This window comes from Polyodon spathula, chromosome 2 (assembly GCF_017654505.1).
Source record: "Polyodon spathula isolate WHYD16114869_AA chromosome 2, ASM1765450v1, whole genome shotgun sequence".
Lineage (NCBI taxonomy): Eukaryota > Metazoa > Chordata > Actinopteri > Acipenseriformes > Polyodontidae > Polyodon > Polyodon spathula.
Genome location: NC_054535.1, coordinates 98340861 through 98363699, shown reverse-complemented (window position 1 = coordinate 98363699; position 22839 = coordinate 98340861). Strand labels below are relative to the sequence as shown.

Here is a 22839-nt window from a genome sequence, read left to right as displayed (position 1 = left end):
TTTAACTCTCTCATAGGCCTATTTTTTCTCCATAACTAAGTTTGTGTATTGCTTTAAGAGTGGACAGATGTCAGACGACTGACGATGACGTTTTGTGACTGGTAAAACATTTAGTGACCTAGGGTTCCTGAGTGGCGCATCCGGTAAAGGCGAGCCACGTGGATGTGCCCTATAGCCTGGAGGTTGCTGGTTCCAGCCTATTCCACTACTGTCCAGAGACGGGAGTTTTCAGGAAGCAGTGCACAATTGGCCGAGCGCCACCCAGGTGTGGAGGGTCTAGGTCGACCAGGGTCTCCTTGGCTTACTGCGCACTAGCGACCCCTGTAGACTGGCCGGGCACCTGCGGGGCTGCTTATAAGCTACCCAGAGCTGCGTTGTCCTCCGACGCCGTTGCTCTGAGGTGGTTCCATGGCGGGCCCGCAGAGCGAAAAGAAGCAGACGGCTGACGGCACACATTTCGGAGGACGCATGTGTCCGTCTTCGTCACTCTTACTCCCGAGTCAGCGCTGGGTGGCAGCGGTGAGCCGGGTTGAAATAATAAATAATTGGACATTTCAAATTGAAAAAATAAGAAATAATTGGCAATTCCAAATTAAAAAATACAAAACAAAACAAAAACAAACAACAACATTTAGTAGTCCGTCACTGTGACTCTGCTAGGAAAAACTGCTGCCAAACACTGCAATAAGTTACTACACACATAGTATGTACTAAATAATTAACGCTTTGCTATAATAGACATTTGTAAAATTTTTCACTCTCTGCACCTGACATAAGTGTTACATACCCTGCATGTAATTCCCATCGCTTTAATTTTTGCAGACTCGCTGCCCAGTTCGTGGAGCTGGTGTTTGCCCAACAGTAACTCCTGCGGAATTTCATCATCATCCGCTACAGGAAAAAGGAAGTGATTTTGCATAAGATGAAGCAATGCTGTTCAGATTTCAGGGTATTACTACTGACATTTTACAACTATTTTACAGTCTGCAATACTTAAGCAAACACTTAGTTTACGGTAAAACTGTCTGGACCCTTACACAGAATAGTTAAACAATAGACATTTTCAAAGCCAAGCTGATGTATAAAAAATGTTTTGCATAATAAACATAGAAGGCAGTAAGATATTAGGGTAAAGGGAGTCCAATTTAAAAAGACATTGACATAAAATATCTGAATTGAACATAGGATATTTTATACCCAACTACTGTTTAATTCTTACCCAAAGCTGTGAAATCCATATCTTCCAGGTTCTCCAAAATATTATCAACACTGGCCGAGAACCTCTTAAACGTTGATGAATCCATCATTTCTAGATGAGGAGAAAAATGCAAGATGACATCAATTTCAGACAACCTAAAAGTAAGGGCATAATTGGTTAATCACAGGTCCAAAAAATTACTGTAAAAATAAAACAAAAGAATACCTTCAGGTGTAAGTTTAGGTTCATATGCTTTTCTCTTTTTCTGTTTTTCTTTTTTCTTCAACCTTTTGGCAACTGAAAATAAGTTGCAGAAACCTTGTTAACAAATTTAAAGTTTTCAAACAAGCACAAGGCAATAACTCATTTTATGTATGTATATTTGGATTAAATAAATGCCTTTAAAATGAGGTGGAGACCACTGACAAATTAGGGTGAACGTTAAATAAGTAAACTCACTGTCACTGAGACTAGGAGGCGGAGTGTCGCTCTCCGAGTCCTCAGGGCTGCGTTCTCGGTACCGGCTGCCTGAGCTCCTCCTGCCCTCGTGTGAATGACTGCTCTTCCTGTGGTCGCCCGAGCCCCGTCTCTCACGTACCTCCTCACTCTCCCAGGCCTTATCCCGATCTTTCTTGTGTTTCTTTCGAGCAGCTAGAGAAAGTGTAAAATCACATCAGTTGAGATTGCTGTTGTTCAAAAACTAAATATTTGTTTTAATGGTATTTCAGTAGGGAGTTCTCAGTAATAATGGAACTCCCTCTTTCAATTATTGCCTCAACCTCTGATCTCGGACTCTGACTTGAGTTCCATTATTACCTTGTAACCTGCCACAAATGTCATATATCTTAACAGTGCGGCAATAAGTCATTGTGCAGTCATATCACTTTTTAGAAATATTTTTTTGTGTGATAGATTTCAAAGCAGACGCCCTTCAAACTCTCATCAATGCTAACGTCTTCAGCATATATACATCAGAAAACTTGAGTTGCAAATTTTCAAATCACGTCACATACTGTATCTTCTACAGTTTCAGGTACAGGTGTCTATCGCTGTTGTATGCATTATTATCTGTAAAGCGTAAGTAGAATATATCAGTTTTTTTGACCAATACCAATCCTGACAACACCAATAAAGAAAAAAATCCCCTCATCTCATTCTTTGTAGCAAGCGTCCATTTTTTATTCCCAGCTGTGCTTATCTAAGGATGGGCCAGCCTGTCCAACACATTTCTTAGGGACTGCTGCCATCTACCTGTGAAAAACAAAACTGCAGACTATAGCAGTATATAGTCTGCTTATTGATTTAGTGTAGCACGTCAAAGACATGAGAAACTTTGCAGATGCACAGAGAAACGCCTGCACGCTACTCTTAAGGGAGTGACAAATTTGGACTTGCTTGCGCTCCATGTCGAAATTGCAGGATAAGCAGCTGGGTGGTTAAATTGCAATTGCAATTTAAAACTGATACTGGTTCCTCTGTCACACTTACCGTTCAATGTACTAGGAAGTCTCTCTCTAAAGAAAACTACTATCAAACCAAGCAGCAGAAACAGCATTTCTGTTTTGGTAGGGCACTTTATGGAGAAATTATGTTCCATAAATAATGTTTCTGTATGCAATACTTAAACTTAGCGGTTTACTACTCTGTTTAATATTCTATAAGAATCCATGAATCATTATCATCATAACCCTGGTTCCCTGAAATAGAAATGTATCCATTACATAATGGGTTAACTTTGTTTACCTGAAAATTCAGAGATTTACCAAAGCTGTGACGCAGTGACCGGCAACGTCATTACGCCAGTCTCCGCCCCTCCTGGAAGGCACTAGACCCCATGATGACAGGTGAACAGCGCCAGTCAATTTTTTTATTCTTCAGCCTGCTGCGTGCAATGTACACAGCAAGCGAATATTGTAATGGATACATTTCTATTTCAGGGAACCAGGGTTATGATTTCCCTTTCAAGTACGAAATGTATCCATTACATAATGGGTAATTATACCTAAACCTTTGCAAAGTGCATTACTTGCAGAATGACAAAATCAGAGGGTCAGACAGTAAGGCTGCCACGATATAGATTTTTATTTTTTTTCAATATTATTATTTTTTTTACATAACAGGAATCAATGCAATGCAGGTGTGGCCAGACCCAGAGCTATATGCCTGATGGGTCGGGGTACCACAGGGTCCCTCGTGCCTGACTGAGCAGGTCGCAGCAGAGAGGCAGCTGCCAGGGGTGGTCACACAGTAATTGCAACAGCGCCGAAAACGGAAGTCCTCCTGGGCCAGAAAGGGGCTACTAAGAGCACCCTGGCCCGGGCTCGTCTGATCTTCTCCAGACACATCGGTAGCACTGCTATCGGTGGGAAGGTGTACAGTACAGCCCTATGCCACTTGTGGGCCATGGTGTCTACACCTATCAGAGCCTTGCTTTCCTGAATGGAGAACCAGAGGGGATTCCAGGGAGACTTACAGAGCTATCTCTGCTCTCCCGAATCTGTCCCAAATCATGTTCACCATATCGGGGTGAAGTCTCCATTCCATTCCGCAGGGAAGCTTCCTTAATATGAGGTTTGCTGCCCCATTCATAGCTCCTGGCAGATGAACTGCTCCGAGATAAAATTTTGTCATGTGCCCAAAACAGTAGTTTTCTGGCTACTCTAAGGAGGTGGGGTGACTGCAGGCTGCCTTAGGTGATTTACATAAGCCACCACTGTGCTGTCTGTCCAGATCAACACAATCTCCCGAGAAAAATGCTGCAAGTCAGATGCACATCTTGCAGTTTGAGGACATTGATGTGGTAGCCCAACCAGGGGGGTTGACATGCGCCCTGCACTCCTCACCCATTCCATATCGCACCCCAGCCTGCGCCAGGGGTGTCGGTGGTGATGACCTCCCTCCTGGTAACAGTACCCAGAGCCACTCCCAGGCACAGATGGGTCAGTTGTTTCCACCAAGATAGGGTCACCCACGCAGTGATCCGTTACTGTAAGTAAGCGATTGGAGCTCACCACAAGCTGAAAAACATTGTGACTGAATAAAGTTGGAGGGGGCGCATTAGGAGGAGACCCAGAGGAAATATATGGGAAGCTGCTGCTATCAGGCCCAGGAGCTGCTGGAAGGCGGACACCTTCAGTCTCTTGCCAAGCTGAAAAAGCTCTAGGAAGGACGAGAACTTGTGAACTCTGGCAAAGTGGCGATCATATTGCTTGAGTTCAAGTGGATTCCCAGGTAGGTGATAACCTGGTATGGCACTAGCTGGCTTTTTGGTACGTTTACCATAAGACCGAGCTTGCCTAAATGATCAAAGCCACAAGGTCTCTGCTCAGTGTCTGTCCATTAAATTTGAACAGCTCTAAGAGGTGATCTGTCACTAGGTGCCGCTCCTCCAGCGTGCGCTGGGAGGATCTGTGGTTCAGCACCTGCAGCAGTGTAGCCTGGTATGTCACAAGGGTGCTAGTAATGTTACCCATGCATGTGGCGAGGGACTCTGCCAAATAAGCCTTTCTGAGCATGGTCTCAGTGACCTTGCTTTGCTTATTCAGGTAGGACACGTCCTGAGTCAGGACTAGCAAATGAGGAGCCTGAACTAAAGCGGCGATCAATGGCTCCACCAGGGGGGGAGTGGCCTCGTGCATCTTCTACAATAGGTCAGCCAACCGCGAAACAGCCAGGGCTGTCGCAGGGTGACCCTATGAGGACTGGACCTCATGCAGAAAGTCCAGATGGACAGCCGGACCAGGGGTCTCCATAGCCGGAGCCGAGGGTCGATCAAATATCGACCTCCTGCACTCGCTCTGCTCAGGCCAGCGCACCTGTCGCGCTGTGGTGGCACACTTTAACAGGGCTGTGAGTTCTCCAGGAAAGGGAAGGAGAACTGAAAAAGTTTCTGACTCTGTGTCCTCAGTCTGAGGCCAAAGTTCCAGTTCCTGCTCCATGTCCTCATTAGGCTCCTCTGAGGCTGTAAGAGACACAGAGTTATCCTGCTGCCAGACAGTTACGTCCTCAACCTGCTGTTCTATCAGTGGAACTGAAGCAAGGGGGCAGATGGAACAACGTGCATATTTAACAGGCTTGTCAACAAAGACTGCTTCACAGCGATCGCCTGCCACATTCTGTCCATCTGCTCTTTGAAACCTTCAGAGGACGGGGCCCATGAAGGCTGCTCCTTCTTTCAATTGCGAAGGGGTGGAAAGGAAGAGGGCGATGATGAAGAGGAACTTCTACCCTTGAAGCGGCACCTGTGCGAAGCAGAGGTATGTGCAGGGTGTGAAGAGCCTCTCTACTCCACAGAAGGACAGTGTGACCTTTGAGCCGGGATGAGTGTCTCCTTTAATCAGGTGCGTCTGCCGCATCTCAACTGAGCGTCTCATTAGGGCAGAGCAGAACTTGCAAAAGAGCAATCCTTCATGGCTTCAGACGAATACTCAGTCCCACGACAGGACAAACAAAGTGTATGCTGGTCCTCTGGCGGGGTGTTTGTATTGCACTCCGTGCACTGGTGGAACCGAGACATGATTAATCGGAACATTGACTCAATGCAGTAACCGGTGCATGGGCGGTACTGAGGTTGTTGCAACCTGGTGCAGTGCACAGGCGGTACTGGTGAACACTGCACAGGATGGTTTGGTACCGGTCGGTGCTGGTGCGGCAGCGGCTCGGTGTGGTGCACCGGCCAGAGCTGCTGGTGCAGCCAGCTCGGTGCAATGTACGGGCAACCAATGTGTTATCAGCCAAGGCTGGCAGCAACCGCACAAACCACTGGCAACAAAAGCAGGGGTACCGCAGCAGAGCCTGTCTGTGCCCACTTGATAGCCTGAGCTAAAAAGCCTTCACAGCGTGGTACTAAAAGCTGCCCACCACTGCAGCATGAACAGCTCTCCAATCGGAAGGCTCCTGCCAGTGGATCGATCGTTGTAGCCGGCCAGCTGAGCACCAGAGTGCTCGTACAGGAGCGTGAGTCAGCAAACACAATCTGATTCCAGAAAATGCTGCTAGCTGAAGAAAAATCAGTAAATCACATTGTGCACCTGGAAAAGAAACAGCGGAGAAAGCAGCACACAGGCAGTTCTTACCGATATACAAATAATCCAGTAACAACAGATACTGTACAAAATATATACTATACACAATACACAAGTGCCCAAACTAGCCTGAGCCCACACTATGTAGTACTAATAAAAGGCTATCTGAGCCCAGATAGCTTGAAAAATCTCCTCAGATATCTCCTCCAGCCGGTGTGAACTGTGACACAGAGAGAAGGGTGAAATGATCCGCGGGGGGAAGTGCAGGCTCCCGGCTTGCCACAAGTACGCGTACGGACTCATAAACCACACTCAAAACCTCTGGGACAAAAAATCTTAAATTATAAAATAATTCAGCAATTAATTCTGCAAAGAAGCATACAATCAAATTATATATGCTTTTTTAAAAACAAAATCTTAGCTTTCGATGAAACCGTTTAAAACGATAAATCTCTCTGCAGCTTGCTCGAATCAGGCTGAAAAGAAAATGGCGCTGTTCAACTGTCATCGTGGAGTCAGACACTAGCGTGATGACGTTGCCAGTCGCTGCGTGACAGCTTTGGCAAGTCTCAGAACTGTCAGGTAAACAAAGTAAACCCATTATGTAATGGATACATTTCGTACTTCAAAGGGAATACTGTTTTACTTACACTCGAAGGCCTCTTCGCTGTTACTATCATCATCAGAGCTGACCTCGGCATATTTTGGTTTCTCATTGACAGTAGCACGTTTTCGCTTGTTCATCTTTACCCGTTCACACAAAGGCATGGTAGACTCGATCTCTGCAAGCAGCTCAGGGGGCAAGTCCTTCAACACAGACTGGTCTATTCCACCTGTAGTCAAACAAACAGGTCTGTATTAAAACAAGTCACTCACCCAGTGAAGTATCAATAGGTAGGCTACACTGAAATTACAACGTTCTATGGACAAGCACTAATTCAGATACATTACTACTGTAGCAGGGATATTTACTACTATTGTGCTAAATCTTTGCCATTGGCGCTACAATTAACCTAAACTTAAAATACATGAACCACTGCATGTATACAGTACATGCTTAAGTAATAACAAAGCAAATATATAGCAATTTAATTTCATGTATATAAGATAGTTTTATAGATCATAATTAGCACTAATGTTGGTCCTTGCCAACACAGGATAATACAAGATTGGCTGTCTTCAGGGTCTGTGAAACAAACTGCACAGTGCTAACTAAATGTTACAGTAATGTTGTAACTTCTAAATGCTTGTATTACATTCTTTACCGTTTGAGTTGGTGCATAAATTGTGCTGTGAATTCCATACTATCAAGCAGTCAACTATCAACCAGTTTATTGCATTTAGTGTACAATTTGGTAAATTCCATGAGAAATCACACAACAGGTTAACCATAACCCCGATTTACATCAAATGTGATTGTTGCAGGCAAAAATAAATGAAATCCAATCCAGGGAGAGAAACTAACGCTCACCGGAGGCAAATTAAAACTGATGAGGACTAGTTAATGTCTGTGTCTCAGTAGTCCTGTGGGCGAGTGCTTAAAAAAAAAGCATACAGATATACTCACATTCACAGGTTTGCGTTTAAAATATGTAGGACAAGTCTAATTTCAACCAGGGTGTAGCAGTGGTGAACAAACATTCTCAGTACTTACAAAAGAGTGACTTATAACTGAAATCTTGCTTCATCTTGTCATGCCGTATTTTGCATTATTTTGAGATATGCAAATGCGTTAGGGTTTTGTTGAATTTTGTCCGTGTGACTACTTACGCTATTCATTTATTCATCGCCATGGTTTAAGTGTGAACTTTCGATATAAACACAATGTACTTTTTTTTACATCAAAATAGTATAACAGTATTAATGCAGTGTGCTCCAGTGGTTAAAGTCCAAGGCTTGTAACCAGAAGGTCACCTGTTCAAATCCTACCTCTACCACTGATTGACAACACTGTGTGACCCTGAGCAAGTCACTTAACCTCCCTGTGCTCCATCCTGCAGATGAGATGTTAAAATCAATGTCTACTGTAAGTGACTGCATATAATGCACATTTCACAGCCTACCTAGCTCTTTGTGATGGTGGACCACAATGAAAAGGTGCTATGTAAAAATAAAGATGATATTATATTATAAAAATGGCTATTTCCTCAAATTATGTTTCATTTTTCAATGATGTATTTCTTATTTTAAAAATGCCCAATAAACAGACACAGGGGTGTATACACGCCATTGTGAGGACCCAGCGTCCAGCGTAGTTAACCTGAATGGCAACTGCTAAATATCTGTCGGTTATCTCGTACGGTTCTACAGATAGTTCTATTAGTGACGCAGTGAAATGCTACGTGAGTATGCTGTCAACAGTGTTGTCCACAAAGACTTTATCGGGGTTCAGAATGTGGGGAAGGCAGATGCAGAAACCCAATCAATGTATCTGGAAATGAGTATTAATGTTTAATGTATTTTTATTTTATTTTTTTACATTTTTTAATACAATGAAAAAAGCCAAAATTTACAAATGTTCATTTTTTTGGGAAAATAATTTAAGCCAAATATTTTGATGACCCCAACATATCAGTTTAATGAAACTGCATGAGGATTCCAAATACGGTATTTAAAACAAATTTGGAAAACAAACTGGGAAATTGACCTTTGGGTAAAACCACAATAATAAAAACTGAAAAACTTTCCACAAAAAAAATGTCTCAGCTAGCGGTGCACTGAAAGATTTTCTTGGCCAACACCAATAGCCGATGGTTATCTACCCATATCGACCGATACTGATAATAACAGACAGTGCAGGTAAGCTACTGTAAACTACTAGAATAAGACACAGGGGCCTATAAAGCCTCTTACAATTATAAATGTTAAATAAACAGATAGTTTACTTGTTGTATTTATGACAAGAATGAACAGGCATTGTTTACTTATTATTTTTACTTCAGAAAATGAATACAAAGAATAACATAGTATTATATTGTGTACTTGACAGCAATTATATATTTGTTTTTCAACAGTCACACAAAAATAATACTTTGCATTTGTACTAGAAAAACACTTCTGTAGAAAAAAAATACATAATGTGACATTAACTTTTATAGCCACTTACTGTCAAACATTGCGTATTATAACATCGACAAAAAGAAAAATGTAGCCTGCACAATGTCAACTACAACAATGTTCGTTAAACTCTTATTTTAACCATGCACTGCTTAAATGCAGCACTACTTAAATTGTTCACTTAATCAGAAACAAAAAGACGTTATAAAAATATCTGGTTACAAAATTCAGTCAAACTTACGGCTAAAATATGGTACAGTAATCAATTCAAAATGCCGCTGAATACATCAGCAGCCAATACAGATTAAGGAAGACAAACACAAAATACAAAAGGTAATTTTGAAGTATATTGTGTAATAATAACAACAACTTAAACCATCAGTGTTATTTAGGATTCAACCTAAATAACCTTTTTTATAATAATATTCTACTCATAGTTCATCGTTGGATTTAATGCAGCATCAAGTCTGCTTTTCTGCACACAACTCGCTATCCTATTGCTGTCTTCAGATATATTAAAAAAAAAATAATAATCCAAACACCGCTCTTGAGAAATATTTGAGAAAAAATGAGAATCTCAGTGTTCTTGCGTCATTAGTAAGCGTGCATGACCAAACATTCAATTCTGTGCTGGAAGAAATTGAAGCACGAATATTGGTGTACATTACTGGCTAAAATAATAAAAACTGCTGACAGCCGATTGTGTTTTTTATTCCTTATATCTGTGCCATGGCGATAGGCTACCGATTATTAGTGCACCCCTAGTCTCAGCTTCTCACCTACAAAGTTACTTGTTGCTTTCTTTAAAAAAAAAAAAACCTAACCCTAACCACCTCCTTCCAAACCTGAATAACATTCAGACAACATCCTGTAATGGAATGAAGTATCACATTTCGGGTAGGGTTTAATATCCAACTGAACTGAACCCTCACTATTCGTTTTTATACATTCATACATGTTTAAGAGAAGTAGAGTTCAGCAGAAGGTTGTGCAACATGTTTGTTTATTGGCATGCAAAGTTATAAGTGTTATCAGTGTAAGATGGAGACAGTTCCTTGACCTCCTTGCTTTGATGAGAAGTACAGCTAAAAGTACATGAGGTGGTGTTAGAGGTCACAGACACAAAGTAAGGACATGCAGAGAATAAAACAAAAAAAAATAACTTGCAATGGACAGCATTCAGATAAGATGTGTAAATTGCACTCATAATGTGTGTAGTGATGACTAAGGATGTCGCCGCACAACCAAAAACTATTGCCAAAAGTTTAATGCCAATAACAGCACTCTGTATGTGGGCCGGAAATACCCATGCTGGTTAAAACATCTGAACAACATTAAGCACAGAACTTCTCTGCTCCACTCAGCTCTGACGCACTGAATCTGCATGTGATTGAGCTCACCTTCTCCCACCTACCCCGCCCCCTGCAGGGTTCTCACCAGGAATTTTTCACAGCGTGGTGGTGGGAGGAGCAGGGAGTGGGGTCAGGGCCTGGGAAGGGAAAGAAACGGAGATCCTCGCAACCCCCTGCAGTCATATCTATGGCTGTCAGTAGGTAGATGCAGAGTCTGCTTCAGAGGTTGACGTTCTCCCTAGCAACACATGGACGCCATTCCACGGAGGGGAAACTAGATTTTTGCTATATAATACGGACTTGTTAGACGAGTCAATGCGCTGGCAACATAAATTTTAGCAATGTGTTGCCTGTGACGTCACCGCTGGGGATTTGACTTGTTGCACGACACAATGAAGAGGCAACTCACATTCGATACAAATTGTCTTTAATCTAAGCAATAGCCAATCATATTTAAGAACTATTTCACATGGTTCTGGAATTAACAGTAAATTAACAGTTTGAAATGGCAGCCATTAAACAAAAAAAGGCTATAAGTAGGGCTAGGAGTTTGTCACAGAAAACGTGGACATAAATCACGGAGCAGTCAAGGTCAATGAGTTCAAAATCACTGAGAAAATGACAGATGGAGAATAAAATCATGGGGATAAAAAATTTAATAAAATAACTGACTTTAATAAAAGCATATTGCGGCGTTGTTGCGCAGAGGTTCAGCAAAGAAGGAAGAGACAAACAAATGGAATTTCAATTTGTTGCTTTTTTATTTGCTCTGCAGCGATGACTACTAACTAACAGTAGCATTTATAAGCGCTGAACTAAGCAGAGAATAAAGACGCATACAGGGGAAAGGGTTACAGATAGCAAGAGTAACACACTGGGGACGAGAAATACACACGAGGATCACACAAAGAGGGTTTTGGGCTGGCAAGAGACATGTACATTAAATTAAGTGCAACCATACAACAATTAAACAACAAGTGGAACAATAATTTCAATTAAAAAGAGGAAACTTTTCAATATATGTCCCGCAGCAAATGCTGGCAGTTAGTATAGTACACACACACACACACACAGACACACTGAATGTATGAACTGTTAACATAACTTTCACGAAGTACTTAATCAAAGAGCTTAGTTTGATTCAGAATTTTTTGTTCTTCAAAAAAAGACAGGAAGTACAGTGTTGGAGCTAGTTCAAAATATGTAATCATTTATTCGAATTAATAAACGATAAATGCATTTTTTTTAAATGTGAAATTTGATGTTAATGAGAAACACTTTCCAATAAAATCACATACAGATTGAACACAATTTACTAACATCCCCGCAAGTCACACACATCAGCAAACATCGCGGACACTACTAAAAGTCACGGAATCCATGACACCCGCAACCACAGTGACTAAATCCCAGTCCTAGCCATAAGTGTACTATTAATTCATTTGTTAGAAGATGAAGAAAAACACAAAATGCCAGCGAAACAGCATTCAGGTTAAGAAATGGCTCTTACACGACAGGAAAAAGGCTGCTTTCACAGTTTACTGAATGAGCTTCAAAGCAACGATACAACCAGTTACAGAGTTGAGAACATACAAGATACAGTAATACGATATATTTTATTTATTTATTGGCAGAAGCCATTTATCTATCATATGCATTTTTTTTTAAATGCCATGCTATGTGTATACACATTACACAGGGATGTACAGAAGCGATTGTTTTTTTTTTCTTTTGTCAGTCATAATAAAAAACAGCCTTTCATGGTTATATTAATCACAGTGCTGCGGAGCAACAGCTTAAAAAATGTAACGAAATAACAGAATATGGACATCGGTTTAGCAGAGTTACAGAAGCTACATTTTTATTCCCCTACAGTTAACGACAGTTGGACCAAAGGTTTTAAGAAGTTTTAAAAACTTGTTAAAAGTAACTCTTCCAGCATTGGTTGTTATCAAAATACTACCAAATTAAAGCTGTGTTGACCACCCTTCATAAAACTCTGCATGGGGGTAGGGGTCAGGGCTTGTAGGTGACGCAATCTGAAAAGACATAAGCCCAAAATACGCTCCTGCAAGGGAGCCGGCTCTTTTGTACAGCGGTATCTGCACTATGCTTTAGAGTGGAAGGTCCCGGGTTAGCGTCCCATCTCAGCCTGTGAGAAACTCCTGCCTGCGGGAACTATGGTTCATTACAATATGAACTAAGGTTTTTTTTTTTTGTCATATGCTGTCCCTTAGTTGTTAAGACCCAAGACAACTATTCCCCCCCCCCCCCCCCCCCCCCCCCCCCGATTTTAGATTCTGCAGTCCTGGGCTTTACAGGAACTATCTCCATGGTCAAAATGATTAACGAAAATAAATCAACAGAAACTGATTGATCTTCAGAGGTGATTTGCCCCTAGCTTTGCAAAAGACAATTCTTATTGCACGTTTATTGCTTAGCCAATCACGACATCCAATTTATTCCAGCCATTTTATAAATTGTACTTATTTGCATATATAAAAAATTTCTTCCTGGTGATGCTTGCACTGAATCCTGACACACTTCTCACTACGCTACAGACAGTGTTTATGCGCTACTCTAACGACACTTGACAGCAGTAGGTACCACTGAAAATGTTCAGTTTTTTGCTATGCATTGAAAATTCTGCAAGTGGGGGCTAATTCCATGTTTTTTTCCCCCACGATCGTGGAATTGAGTTTTTCTAGAGGGGGACAATTTTATAGCATTCATTCTCCTCAGTTTAACAAATTAAACTCTAGTTCCTACGTGTTGCCAAGTAACTGGGTTACATTTACAGATGAACTTAAAAAAAAAATGTGTTGTGGTAAAAATAAGGACATTTAAATAAAAGGGTTAAAGGCAACTGAAACATTAAATAGTTACAGTGTACCTTTTTTTTTTTTTTTTAAACCTGAAAGAAAACAGCTTTTAATTACCGTAAACATTTTTCTGGACTCTTTTCTGACATGGCGTTATTATGCATGGTAGAAATCCATGTGCTTGAAGTGCAGTGTTGTTTGTTGTTTTTTTCCCGCTGATGTGACTTAACCATGGATCCATACACTTCCTAATACAGGTGTCTCTAGCTGCTGTAGCTGAAAGGGCACTGCAGCCATAATGGTCCTGAACAGACATACAGTGCCTATAGAAATTCTACACCCCCTTTCAAAATTTTCACCTTTTGTTGCCTTGTAGCCCGGAATTAAAATGCATTAAAATATATATTTTTTTCACTTATCTAAGCATCCTACCCCACAACTTCCAAGTGAAAACAATATTCTAGAAATGCGTAGAAAAACAATAAAAACTGAAATAGCTTGGTTGGATAAGTGTCAACCCCCCTTGTAATAGCAATCCTAAATTAGCTCACATGTAACAAATAGTCTTCAAAACACACAACAAGTGGCCTCCACCTGTGTTAAATTGTAGTGATTCACATGATTTCAGGATAAATTAAGCAGTTCCTGTAGATTCCCTCTGCTGGGTAGTGCATTTCAAAGCAAAGACTCAACCATGAGCACTAAGGCGCTTCAAAAGAACTCCGGAACAAAGTTGTTGAAAGGCACAGATCGGGATGGGTATAAAAAACAATATCAAAAAGGCCTTGAATATCCCTTGGAGCATGGTCAAGATGATTATTAAATAGTGGAAGGTGTGTGGCACCACCAAGACCCTGCCTAGATCAGACCATCCCTCCAAACTGGATGACCGAGCAAGAAGGAGACTGATCAGAGAGGCTACCAAGAGGCCAATGACAACTTTGCAAGAGCTACAGGCTTTTATGGCCAAGACTGGTCAACATGTGCATGTGACAACAATATCCCAAGCACTCCACAAATCTGGCCTGTATGGCTTGTATTTTTCTTTTTTTACTGGAGAACATCACTAATGGAACTTGACAATGAATCACAGGAAACAACTGTATATACACTGGGTTCTATTTTATGATCTTAACAGCAGTGCATCTAATAACATCTTTAACTGCTCTTTAGATCATTAAAAAAGACAATATCTATGTGCTGAAAAATGGTCAGAGGCTAAAACAATGTGGCAGAAAAACAGTTAATTCCTTCTGTACAGCAAGTAAAATAGCATGAGGCTGTGTATCAAATATTAAGACAAACTCAAAATGACTAGATTTCACAGACACCGTTTAGAGCTAACCTTGCACTCCTGAATCTTATTTAAATGGTACTGAAAGAAGCGATCAGCCTTCTGCGTTCTTTCCATTGTCTCCGATTGTGTGAATGAGCTTGTTAGAAGGTGGGCAATGGCAACCTTAAAGCTGCTGCTAATTACCAAAAATCACCAAATATGCCTCTGGAGACTGCTGTTAAGCAAGCCCATTTGTAAATTTTGTTAATGCGGTGAAATCAGTAAAGAGAAATAAAAAATGAAGTCACCCCCCCCCCAAGACAATTTCAAAGAGACTGAATTACTCAGACAAGGTATTAGCTTATTTCTTTCTTGCCGTTTACCACAAATCCTACATGATCAACTAAAGCTCAACTCAACACACTGGTAGTAACGAACATAAATAAGCAAAACAGCCTTACCTTTACCCGATTTTAAGGATGGTGTGTTCTTGCCAGATTTGCTCGAACTCCTTGCATTCCTATCCTCCTTCTCCTTTATGAATTTCTGAACCTCATCAAAAGTTAATTTTTGCAGGACAACCACTGGCTTAGATCCTTTGTTTAAATCCTCCACCAAGCTCATCTTCTCTATCTTGACCTTATTCTCTTCTCTTGACTGTGTCCTTTTCAAATCCTGAGTGATATTACCATCCTTGTCCCGTTTGATTTTGGGAATTACAAAGTTTTTCAGTGCCCCCGACTTGCCCCCTAGCAGGTAGCTGGGAAAATCTGGCTTGCTGTCAGGCTGCTGCTGCTGCTGCTTGTGGCCATCCGGTCTATTTTTGCTCCCGTCTGACCGCCGATCCTCCTTGCTGCTGGGGGATTTAAACCCAGGTCTGTCGAGCCGAGATTTGCTGCTAGAGTCTCCGCGGGGCTCTTGTTTCACCCGAGGGCTATCAGGCCTCTCCCTGGACTCACCTGATTCGGGCCTGTGTTTCTTTTCTCTGTCTCTCTCTCTCTCCCTGTCCCGGGAGCCTGCCGATTTGACACCATGTTTGGAGTCATACTCGCCCCTGCTGGAGGACTTTGGGGTGTCAGGCCGCCTTATCCTGGAGGGGTCTCCTCTATGCCTCTCAGCATCACCACGGTCCTCTGATCTCTGCTTGTGGCCATCCTGGTCTCGTCTGGGATTCTCTGAAGTAGAAGAGGAGGCAGGACGCCCATCAGGTCTCTGCCTGGGTGTCTCTGATCCCCGTCCTCCAGTTTCGACTTTGATAGAGTCAGTTTTGCCGTCGTGTCTATGTTTGGAGACCTCTGGCCTTTTTTCAGAACTGGGAGGTTTGGCAGAGGAGTCCCGTCTGTTGTCGTGTCTGTGTTTGGGGGTCTCCGGTCGGCCCTCTCCTTTCTGCTTGGGGGTCTCCGGTCTGATTTCACCTTTATGCTTAGGAGTTTCAGGTTTGCTTTCTCCTCCTTTCTGCTTGGGGGTCTCAGGCCTGTGTTTAATGACCTCAGGCCGCCCGTCAGATGCTTTCTGAACCTCGCCATCTGACTTCCTCCTGGGAGTTTCGGGGCGGTTCTCAGGTTTGGGCTTGAGGACACCAGCTGTGTCTTCTTGTCGAGTGCTGATGGAACCTTCCCCAGGAGCAGCAACAGCAGCAATGGCAATGGACAACCCTCGGGGGTCCTCAGTCTGTTTCTGTCCCTCGTCTAGAGGCACAGGGAGAGTGGGGTCTGGGAGAGTGGGGTCTGGGAGACCCTGCGAGTCTGTCCGCCCCGCCTGCTGGAGGTCGATGCTCACCATCAGGGCTGGTCGGCTAGAACCATTCCCTGCTGCGCTGGCCTCCTGAGGAGCAGCTTTGTTCCCAGCACTGCACCCTCCTCCAACACTGGCACCTGTAGCACCGGCAGTGCCTCCAGCTCCAGGCTCCTGTGGGTAAGAGTCCTGTTTCCGTTTCTTTAAAGGTTTGTCTGCAAATAGATATAGAGAAGTACATTTATAAAAGAATAAACTTTAAATGAGCTGTGGTATTGTGTTTTGTTAATGATCATTTCTTCTTGTTAGGAATAGCATTAAACATATAGGTATATATGCAAAAAACCTAAAGCTCATGTTTAATTCATCAGGTGTAGGAGCTTAGTAAAATGTCAGTGATAATCAGGTAGAAGCTTAGCAAAATAAAATATTTATATTGCCTTAGTGAAATATGACATTGTATGGTTGCCAGGTTGCTGAAAGACTGGACTGGATTAAGGATATTTTTTTTCCCCATAAAGTACAATTGGATTTTTGGCAACAGTTAAATCAAGACAGACATACAAATCCACAGAGCACAGTGCTAAAAAAATTAAAGAAAAAATCAATAATGCAAAGAAACAAACAATTCTGGGAGTGAAAAAATGTCCAACGTATAGATACCCTAAAATACAACGGCTAGATCCATCTGGAAAACAACAAAAACAATCACACTACACTGAAGGGCATCATGCACCTCAGAAAGAACTACTTGGAGAGAAAAAAAACAGCAGCACCTTACTAAAACATTTCTCTTCAGATCTATTGCGCTATCGGTTTTTGAAATTGCAAACAGCTTACTTAACTGTATCAGAATGATACATATGTATGTTGAACACTAGAATGAACATTGAGATCAAACACATGAGATGTTTTTTCCTGGCCTGAACACAGTAATGTGTGGGCTATATGATATAGCCTCTCAGATGATACCTTGGGTGCACCAAATTCACAAAACTTATTTCCCTAAGGTTGTTGGACTTTTCAGCAAAACAGTTGATGTCTGTCAAATACTAACTAGGATATCACATTAGTAAATACAATCAATACTCCTTAGAACGTCTGTGACAGTGTGCCACTAAATGTGGTTGTGTTTGCAGTAGCTGGATGCTATTAACAAGCTATATTTTTTTGCAAAAATATTGCTGTTGAGGAAAAGACTAAAAAAAAACAACAAAAAAAATAGTTTTTTTGTCTTTTGGTAAGTACAGTAGGCACCTTTATCCTGCACTTCTTTTGAACAGCGCTCTCTCTCGATGGCTGACTCCCGCTCTATCCTCTCGATCTCTGCCAAAGCGTCCATTTCCACCTCATCGTAGGGGGTCACTGACAGGGGCTGCGTGGCTCCCTGCTGTGGAGGAGCACCTTGGGGTTGCAGTATGGGAGGCTGTGGCTGTTTGGCCGATACCACCGAAGAGTTCTGCTGTAAAACAGGCACCTGCTGTGCCTGCAGAAAGGCGGCCTGCTCATTCTGTGACAGACACTGTGCAGCAACATTGAGGGACCGGTGCAAATCCTGGGGAGCTACTGGCGGTTTGGGGGGCTGGCCCATACATGGCATGTTGTTATATGCCAAGTCACCCTCAGGATCAGTACCGATTTCCATGCCAGGAAGCAAATCTTCCTGTGGGTCCATTTCTGATGATTTCACACGTGAAAGTCTTAAAGTAAGCTTTGTCGAGTCTTTAGACGGAGAGCTAATTATGTCGTACATTGCAGCCTTATCTGCCTGCTCTTTTTCTTCTTTGCTCATTTTCATTTTCTTCTGCTTTTTCTTTCTGTCTGGAGAGTCTAGTAGGATGTCTGGTGGGCCATCTCTTGGCGAAGCATATGGAGGTGGAGACTGTAAGATAAGGGGTGGCCTGGATCCTGCTGGAAAAGCAAAAAGTTTAGTTTTTAGCCTTACTGGAATTTCCCCATAACTCCAGCTGAAAATAAATAATTCTTATCAATTAACAAAAATCCAATCAAACTCTCCTGATATGGTGGTAAAAAAATGTTACAGGGAAGCACAGACCCCAAATGAGAGCTTCTGGAAAAATTAAGCAGATGATATGTTACTGGTATTGTCTCCAATGTGAGTCATCAGGCAGAAAAAAGTGATTTTGACAATGCTTGTGCTACCACAGGTTTTGCTAGTTATAAAAAATATAACAAAATCAGGACAGGGGATGAATATTGTTACTTTACGAAACTAATGATTCAAAAGTGCAACACAGTGAACGAGCATGTGTGTGACAGTTATATTAGTTACCTTTTGGAGTTCCGTCACTGCCTGCAGGAGAGCACGCAGACTGGGGAGATCTTAGAGTGAAGGAAGCATTTCTCATGGAGGGATCAGCTTCCTGTTACAAGACAAAAAAACACAACTTATATCTCTATATATTCATAACTATAACACTTGTTACAAACAAGAATACAAATTCTTCTGGTGATTTAAGTTCTGGTTGGATATAATCATTCCACGTCATATCAATCAAATCACTTCAGTTGCTTTTTTTGACACAGATAATGCACGTCATTATAGTTGTTCCCTTTTAAGTTATTTGCTACTAACACCACCCTTCTACTCTGGTGGCTCCACCTTCTTCATACTAATTACTATAGTGCCATCTACAGGCACAAACAATGCCTTGTGGATTCTGATACATAGAAAAAATATTACACTTTTGGGGAAATGGTCATTAAAAACATTTCAGCAGTGAATGTTTATTCATACCTCATTCCCTAGTCTGTGCACCATGTGTAGGTAGTCTTCATTTGACCCATGCCTGGAATTATCTGCATGGTGATTAGCAGAATTACTTGACACCTGGCCAGACACCTTGTTCTCATGAATGTTCCTCATGCTGCCAGCAACCATGGGGCTGGCTACTGAAACTAAATAAAAAAATGTTTTCTATAAAGTACTTATCTACCTACCACATATATACATGCATACAAAACACACAAAAATAAACAGTGATACTCATTTAAAAAGAACAAACATTCCTAATCTTGAGTGAAATGAAGGGTACTGCTTTTAGAAATTAAATGACGGATTGTGAGGGACGAGATTGACGAACACTTAAAAAGCACGTCCAGTAAGACACAAATGGCACATGTAAAGAACTAGTTAGCAAAATGTGACGCAACGTTTGACTTTAATAGATCAAGCCTGTTGTACACATCATATTCTAACAAAGTATAATCACTGGCAACATTATCATTAGTATATCACGAACAAGATGCCTTTTAAATGTATGCAACCCATTACATAAATTCTATTTGATTCCATCCATCTGCCATGACAACCTAGCAGTCAGACTAACAAAAAAAGGGATAGGAAATGGCCGATGTTGAAAGTATACACAAAAAAAACCCCTGAACAATGGGATGTAATGGCCAATGTTTATAACCTATACTGTGGGCTCCAGAATGGCAATTCACCATTAAGTTGGAATCAGTACTGCTGTCATACCTAATGCTGGGGTAGACGGATTCTGCTGTGGAGAGGGCTGAGTCTGCACTATAAGACAGGGCTGCACTGGCCTCTGAGGGCTTCCTGAATATGTAGGTGCAGATACAAGAGGGGAGCCATGTAATTCTAAAAATCAGAAAAAAAATAAATAAATAAAAAATATTGGGTTGCCATTAACTTTAAATATACTTTGTACATATACACGTTTCAAACATTTTATACATTACTGAAAGGGTAACTTGGACATGTTATTGTATTTATCAGTTGCATTACTAAATAGCTTAGTTAATATGTGAAGAAATACACAATGTTTTGACATGATATTTTTAGAAAATCATTTTTAAGCACTTGGACGAGCAAGTATTTGCGATAGAGGATTTTTAATAACTTCTATGTGCCATGTGTCCATGTCAAAATATGTATATATTTTTTACTCAATTTTTTTTAAAAACATGTTTATTTGTTTAAAGCAAAAATGCCTTTAAAAAAGTGTTAGTACCAGTGTTACTGCACTTTGACAGCAGGGCCAAAGGGATTTTTCCCCCTGGGCTGTTTAAAACAATTGGTATCAAAAGTGTTTAACTATTCAACAGCACCTTACCAGAGAACAGACAGTAGCATGGTTCCACAAGAGAACTCACCTCATGAGCCTCAATGATATGGAGATTTTAAACAACAGTTTTTGGACCTCTAAAATCACTCTTACAGCACCAGAAACTAGATTATCCTTTTCATCGAGTCAGTGTGTTATTAGACAATGACAGCACCTCTCTCAAAGCTCTCCCATGTCTCATCCTCTTTGCTGTTACCTTGCTGTATCTGTTGGTGCTGAGTGTAACTTGGGGGGTGTGGATACTGCATATATCCCGGAGGGCTTTGAGGGGTGTAAGGGCTGGGCACAGGGCTATTTTGTTGAGGCATAAATCTGTTTCCAGATGTCGTCTGTGGTGGTACAAACCGGCTGTTAATGAAACATAGAAAGAAAAGCATAAGTTGGTCTCACTTCTCAGAGAATATCACTGAAATCGATATTACAGGATAGCTTAACTATAAGATCACAAAGGCAAAACAGAACTATTTAAGTTTAGAGTAAAACTGCTTAGCATTAGGATTAATATTTCCATTCATAATGTTTGCTATATATTTACTGTCAGTTATTACACAAGTTAGTTAGTTTTACTACCAACTACTGAACACTGTTTATGTGGGGGGAAAAAAAACAAGAGGAGGTAACAAAAAATAAGAAACTGTCAGTCACCTGGAAGGACTGTGTGAGATAGTGGTTTGCTGGTAGGTTGAAGATGCAGGGCTGCCATGCATGGAATTCTGAGACATTTTGTACTGTGGCATCATTGGCTGCTGCATAATACCTGAAAGTAAACAAAAAACAACTCACTTTAACACAATGTTTCACCTACAAGCTGTAAAAAGTATTTGTAACTCTTCATATCTTAAATGTTTGCATTTTACACAACAAGCTGGTCTACCTCAAGATGAAAAACAAACATACTACCATAATAGGAAATACCATAAACAATTGGTGTATATACATGTACTTCCTCAAATTAAGACTGAAGAGCACAATTGCGCTCTCAGCGCAAACACAACATGAGAAGTAATTATCTTCATCTGAATGCTTCGATTTAACAGCATAGTAGCATTCGCCCCCCGCCAAGGCAGTAAATATCAAATTAAACCAGTTAAAATCAGTGTTATAAAAAAAGCAGATCACTTATATGTTACGAAGAAGTATTAAAACTGGTGACATGTATACAGACAGATGGACAAGTTCTTTAATATATACACAGATTATCAGAGACAATAACTACACACAAATTTAAATGTGACAAATACACAATAATACATATGTAAGGACAGATGGACAGACACCCCCAAATTCTAATGACTCAATCAATGTTGAAACCAAGTTTCATCATACCGGGACAAGTGGTTCTCCAGTTTATATCTGCTCTAACAATAAATATGATGAAGCACTATACTTATGAATAAATGTAGTAATCTCCATACACCAGTGGTTGGCAAACTTCCAATAAATTATACAGCTAGAATTCATTCACTTATAGTCCAACTATTTAATTCTTTTTGATTTTTTTAAATGCACCCAGCATTTATAAGTCAGTGCCTCACAACATTCTGGAGTGCTGAAATAATTTAAAGTATGAGTTTATCATCTGGAAATGGTAAAGTCACATAACATAAAACATGGCAGTCAGTTATATTAGGTCAAAGGTGAAGTTCAATATCACTTTCACCAACACAGTGGTATTGTACCTTTTACGGAACACATGTATTTTAACTTCAAGGACAGAATCATAAAATACAGATGTGTACCAGACATTACAAGGTGTGCTGTGTCCATCATGCAGAAACTCGTGATGGGTTCCACACATTTAGCTTGCTGTATTTATATAACCCTGCAAATATAACACAGCATCTGAAATCTTTTTTTTTTTTTTTTTTTTTTTTAAATGCCAATTTTAAAATGTCGCCTCATTGCTACAATCCATTAACTTAAAATCAGGAAGCCAGGAGATCAGTTGCCTAAGATAAGCCAATCAATTTAAGAACATATGTCATACAACTAACAACAACTTTAACACCACCACAAACACAAAACAAGCCCTTACCTTGGTCTTAGTCTTCCTCTTTACAACAGTACAAACATAGCTATTTCCTTTACTAGTCATTCCACCAGACAAACAGCTGAATAATTCCCTGCTATGCACCAAATTTCCTACTCTGGGACTAACACTCCCACTCCCAAACAATTCTTATTCCCATTTCCACAAAAGAAAACTGGAAGACCCTGAATGGAACCACCTCAAACTGATCTTAATTTTTTCACTAAATCCTACC

General features: G+C 41.0%; 1 protein-coding gene across 6 annotated transcripts in view; it reads right to left on the bottom strand.

Moving 5' to 3' along the window:
* LOC121304841 (nipped-B-like protein) overlaps nucleotides 1–22839 on the bottom strand; it is a 65703-nt gene that overhangs the window by 34100 nt on the left and 8764 nt on the right. For 2 of the 6 annotated variants that reach the window (XM_041236254.1, XM_041236268.1), the window contains exons 4-15: nucleotides 21221–21332; nucleotides 20772–20923; nucleotides 19963–20088; nucleotides 19222–19382; nucleotides 18757–18847; nucleotides 17721–18374; nucleotides 15191–16678; nucleotides 6873–7055; nucleotides 1658–1849; nucleotides 1424–1495; nucleotides 1220–1309; nucleotides 788–891 (exon numbers count right to left, since the gene is read on the bottom strand). In XM_041236254.1, coding sequence (XP_041092188.1) covers nucleotides 788–891; nucleotides 1220–1309; nucleotides 1424–1495; nucleotides 1658–1849; nucleotides 6873–7055; nucleotides 15191–16678; nucleotides 17721–18374; nucleotides 18757–18847; nucleotides 19222–19382; nucleotides 19963–20088; nucleotides 20772–20923; nucleotides 21221–21332 — 3425 coding nt within the window. The remainder of the gene's footprint in view (nucleotides 1–787; nucleotides 892–1219; nucleotides 1310–1423; nucleotides 1496–1657; nucleotides 1850–6872; nucleotides 7056–15190; nucleotides 16679–17720; nucleotides 18375–18756; nucleotides 18848–19221; nucleotides 19383–19962; nucleotides 20089–20771; nucleotides 20924–21220; nucleotides 21333–22839) is intronic. The other 4 variants (XM_041236276.1, XM_041236291.1, XM_041236261.1 and 1 more) reach the window with 3 other exon arrangements.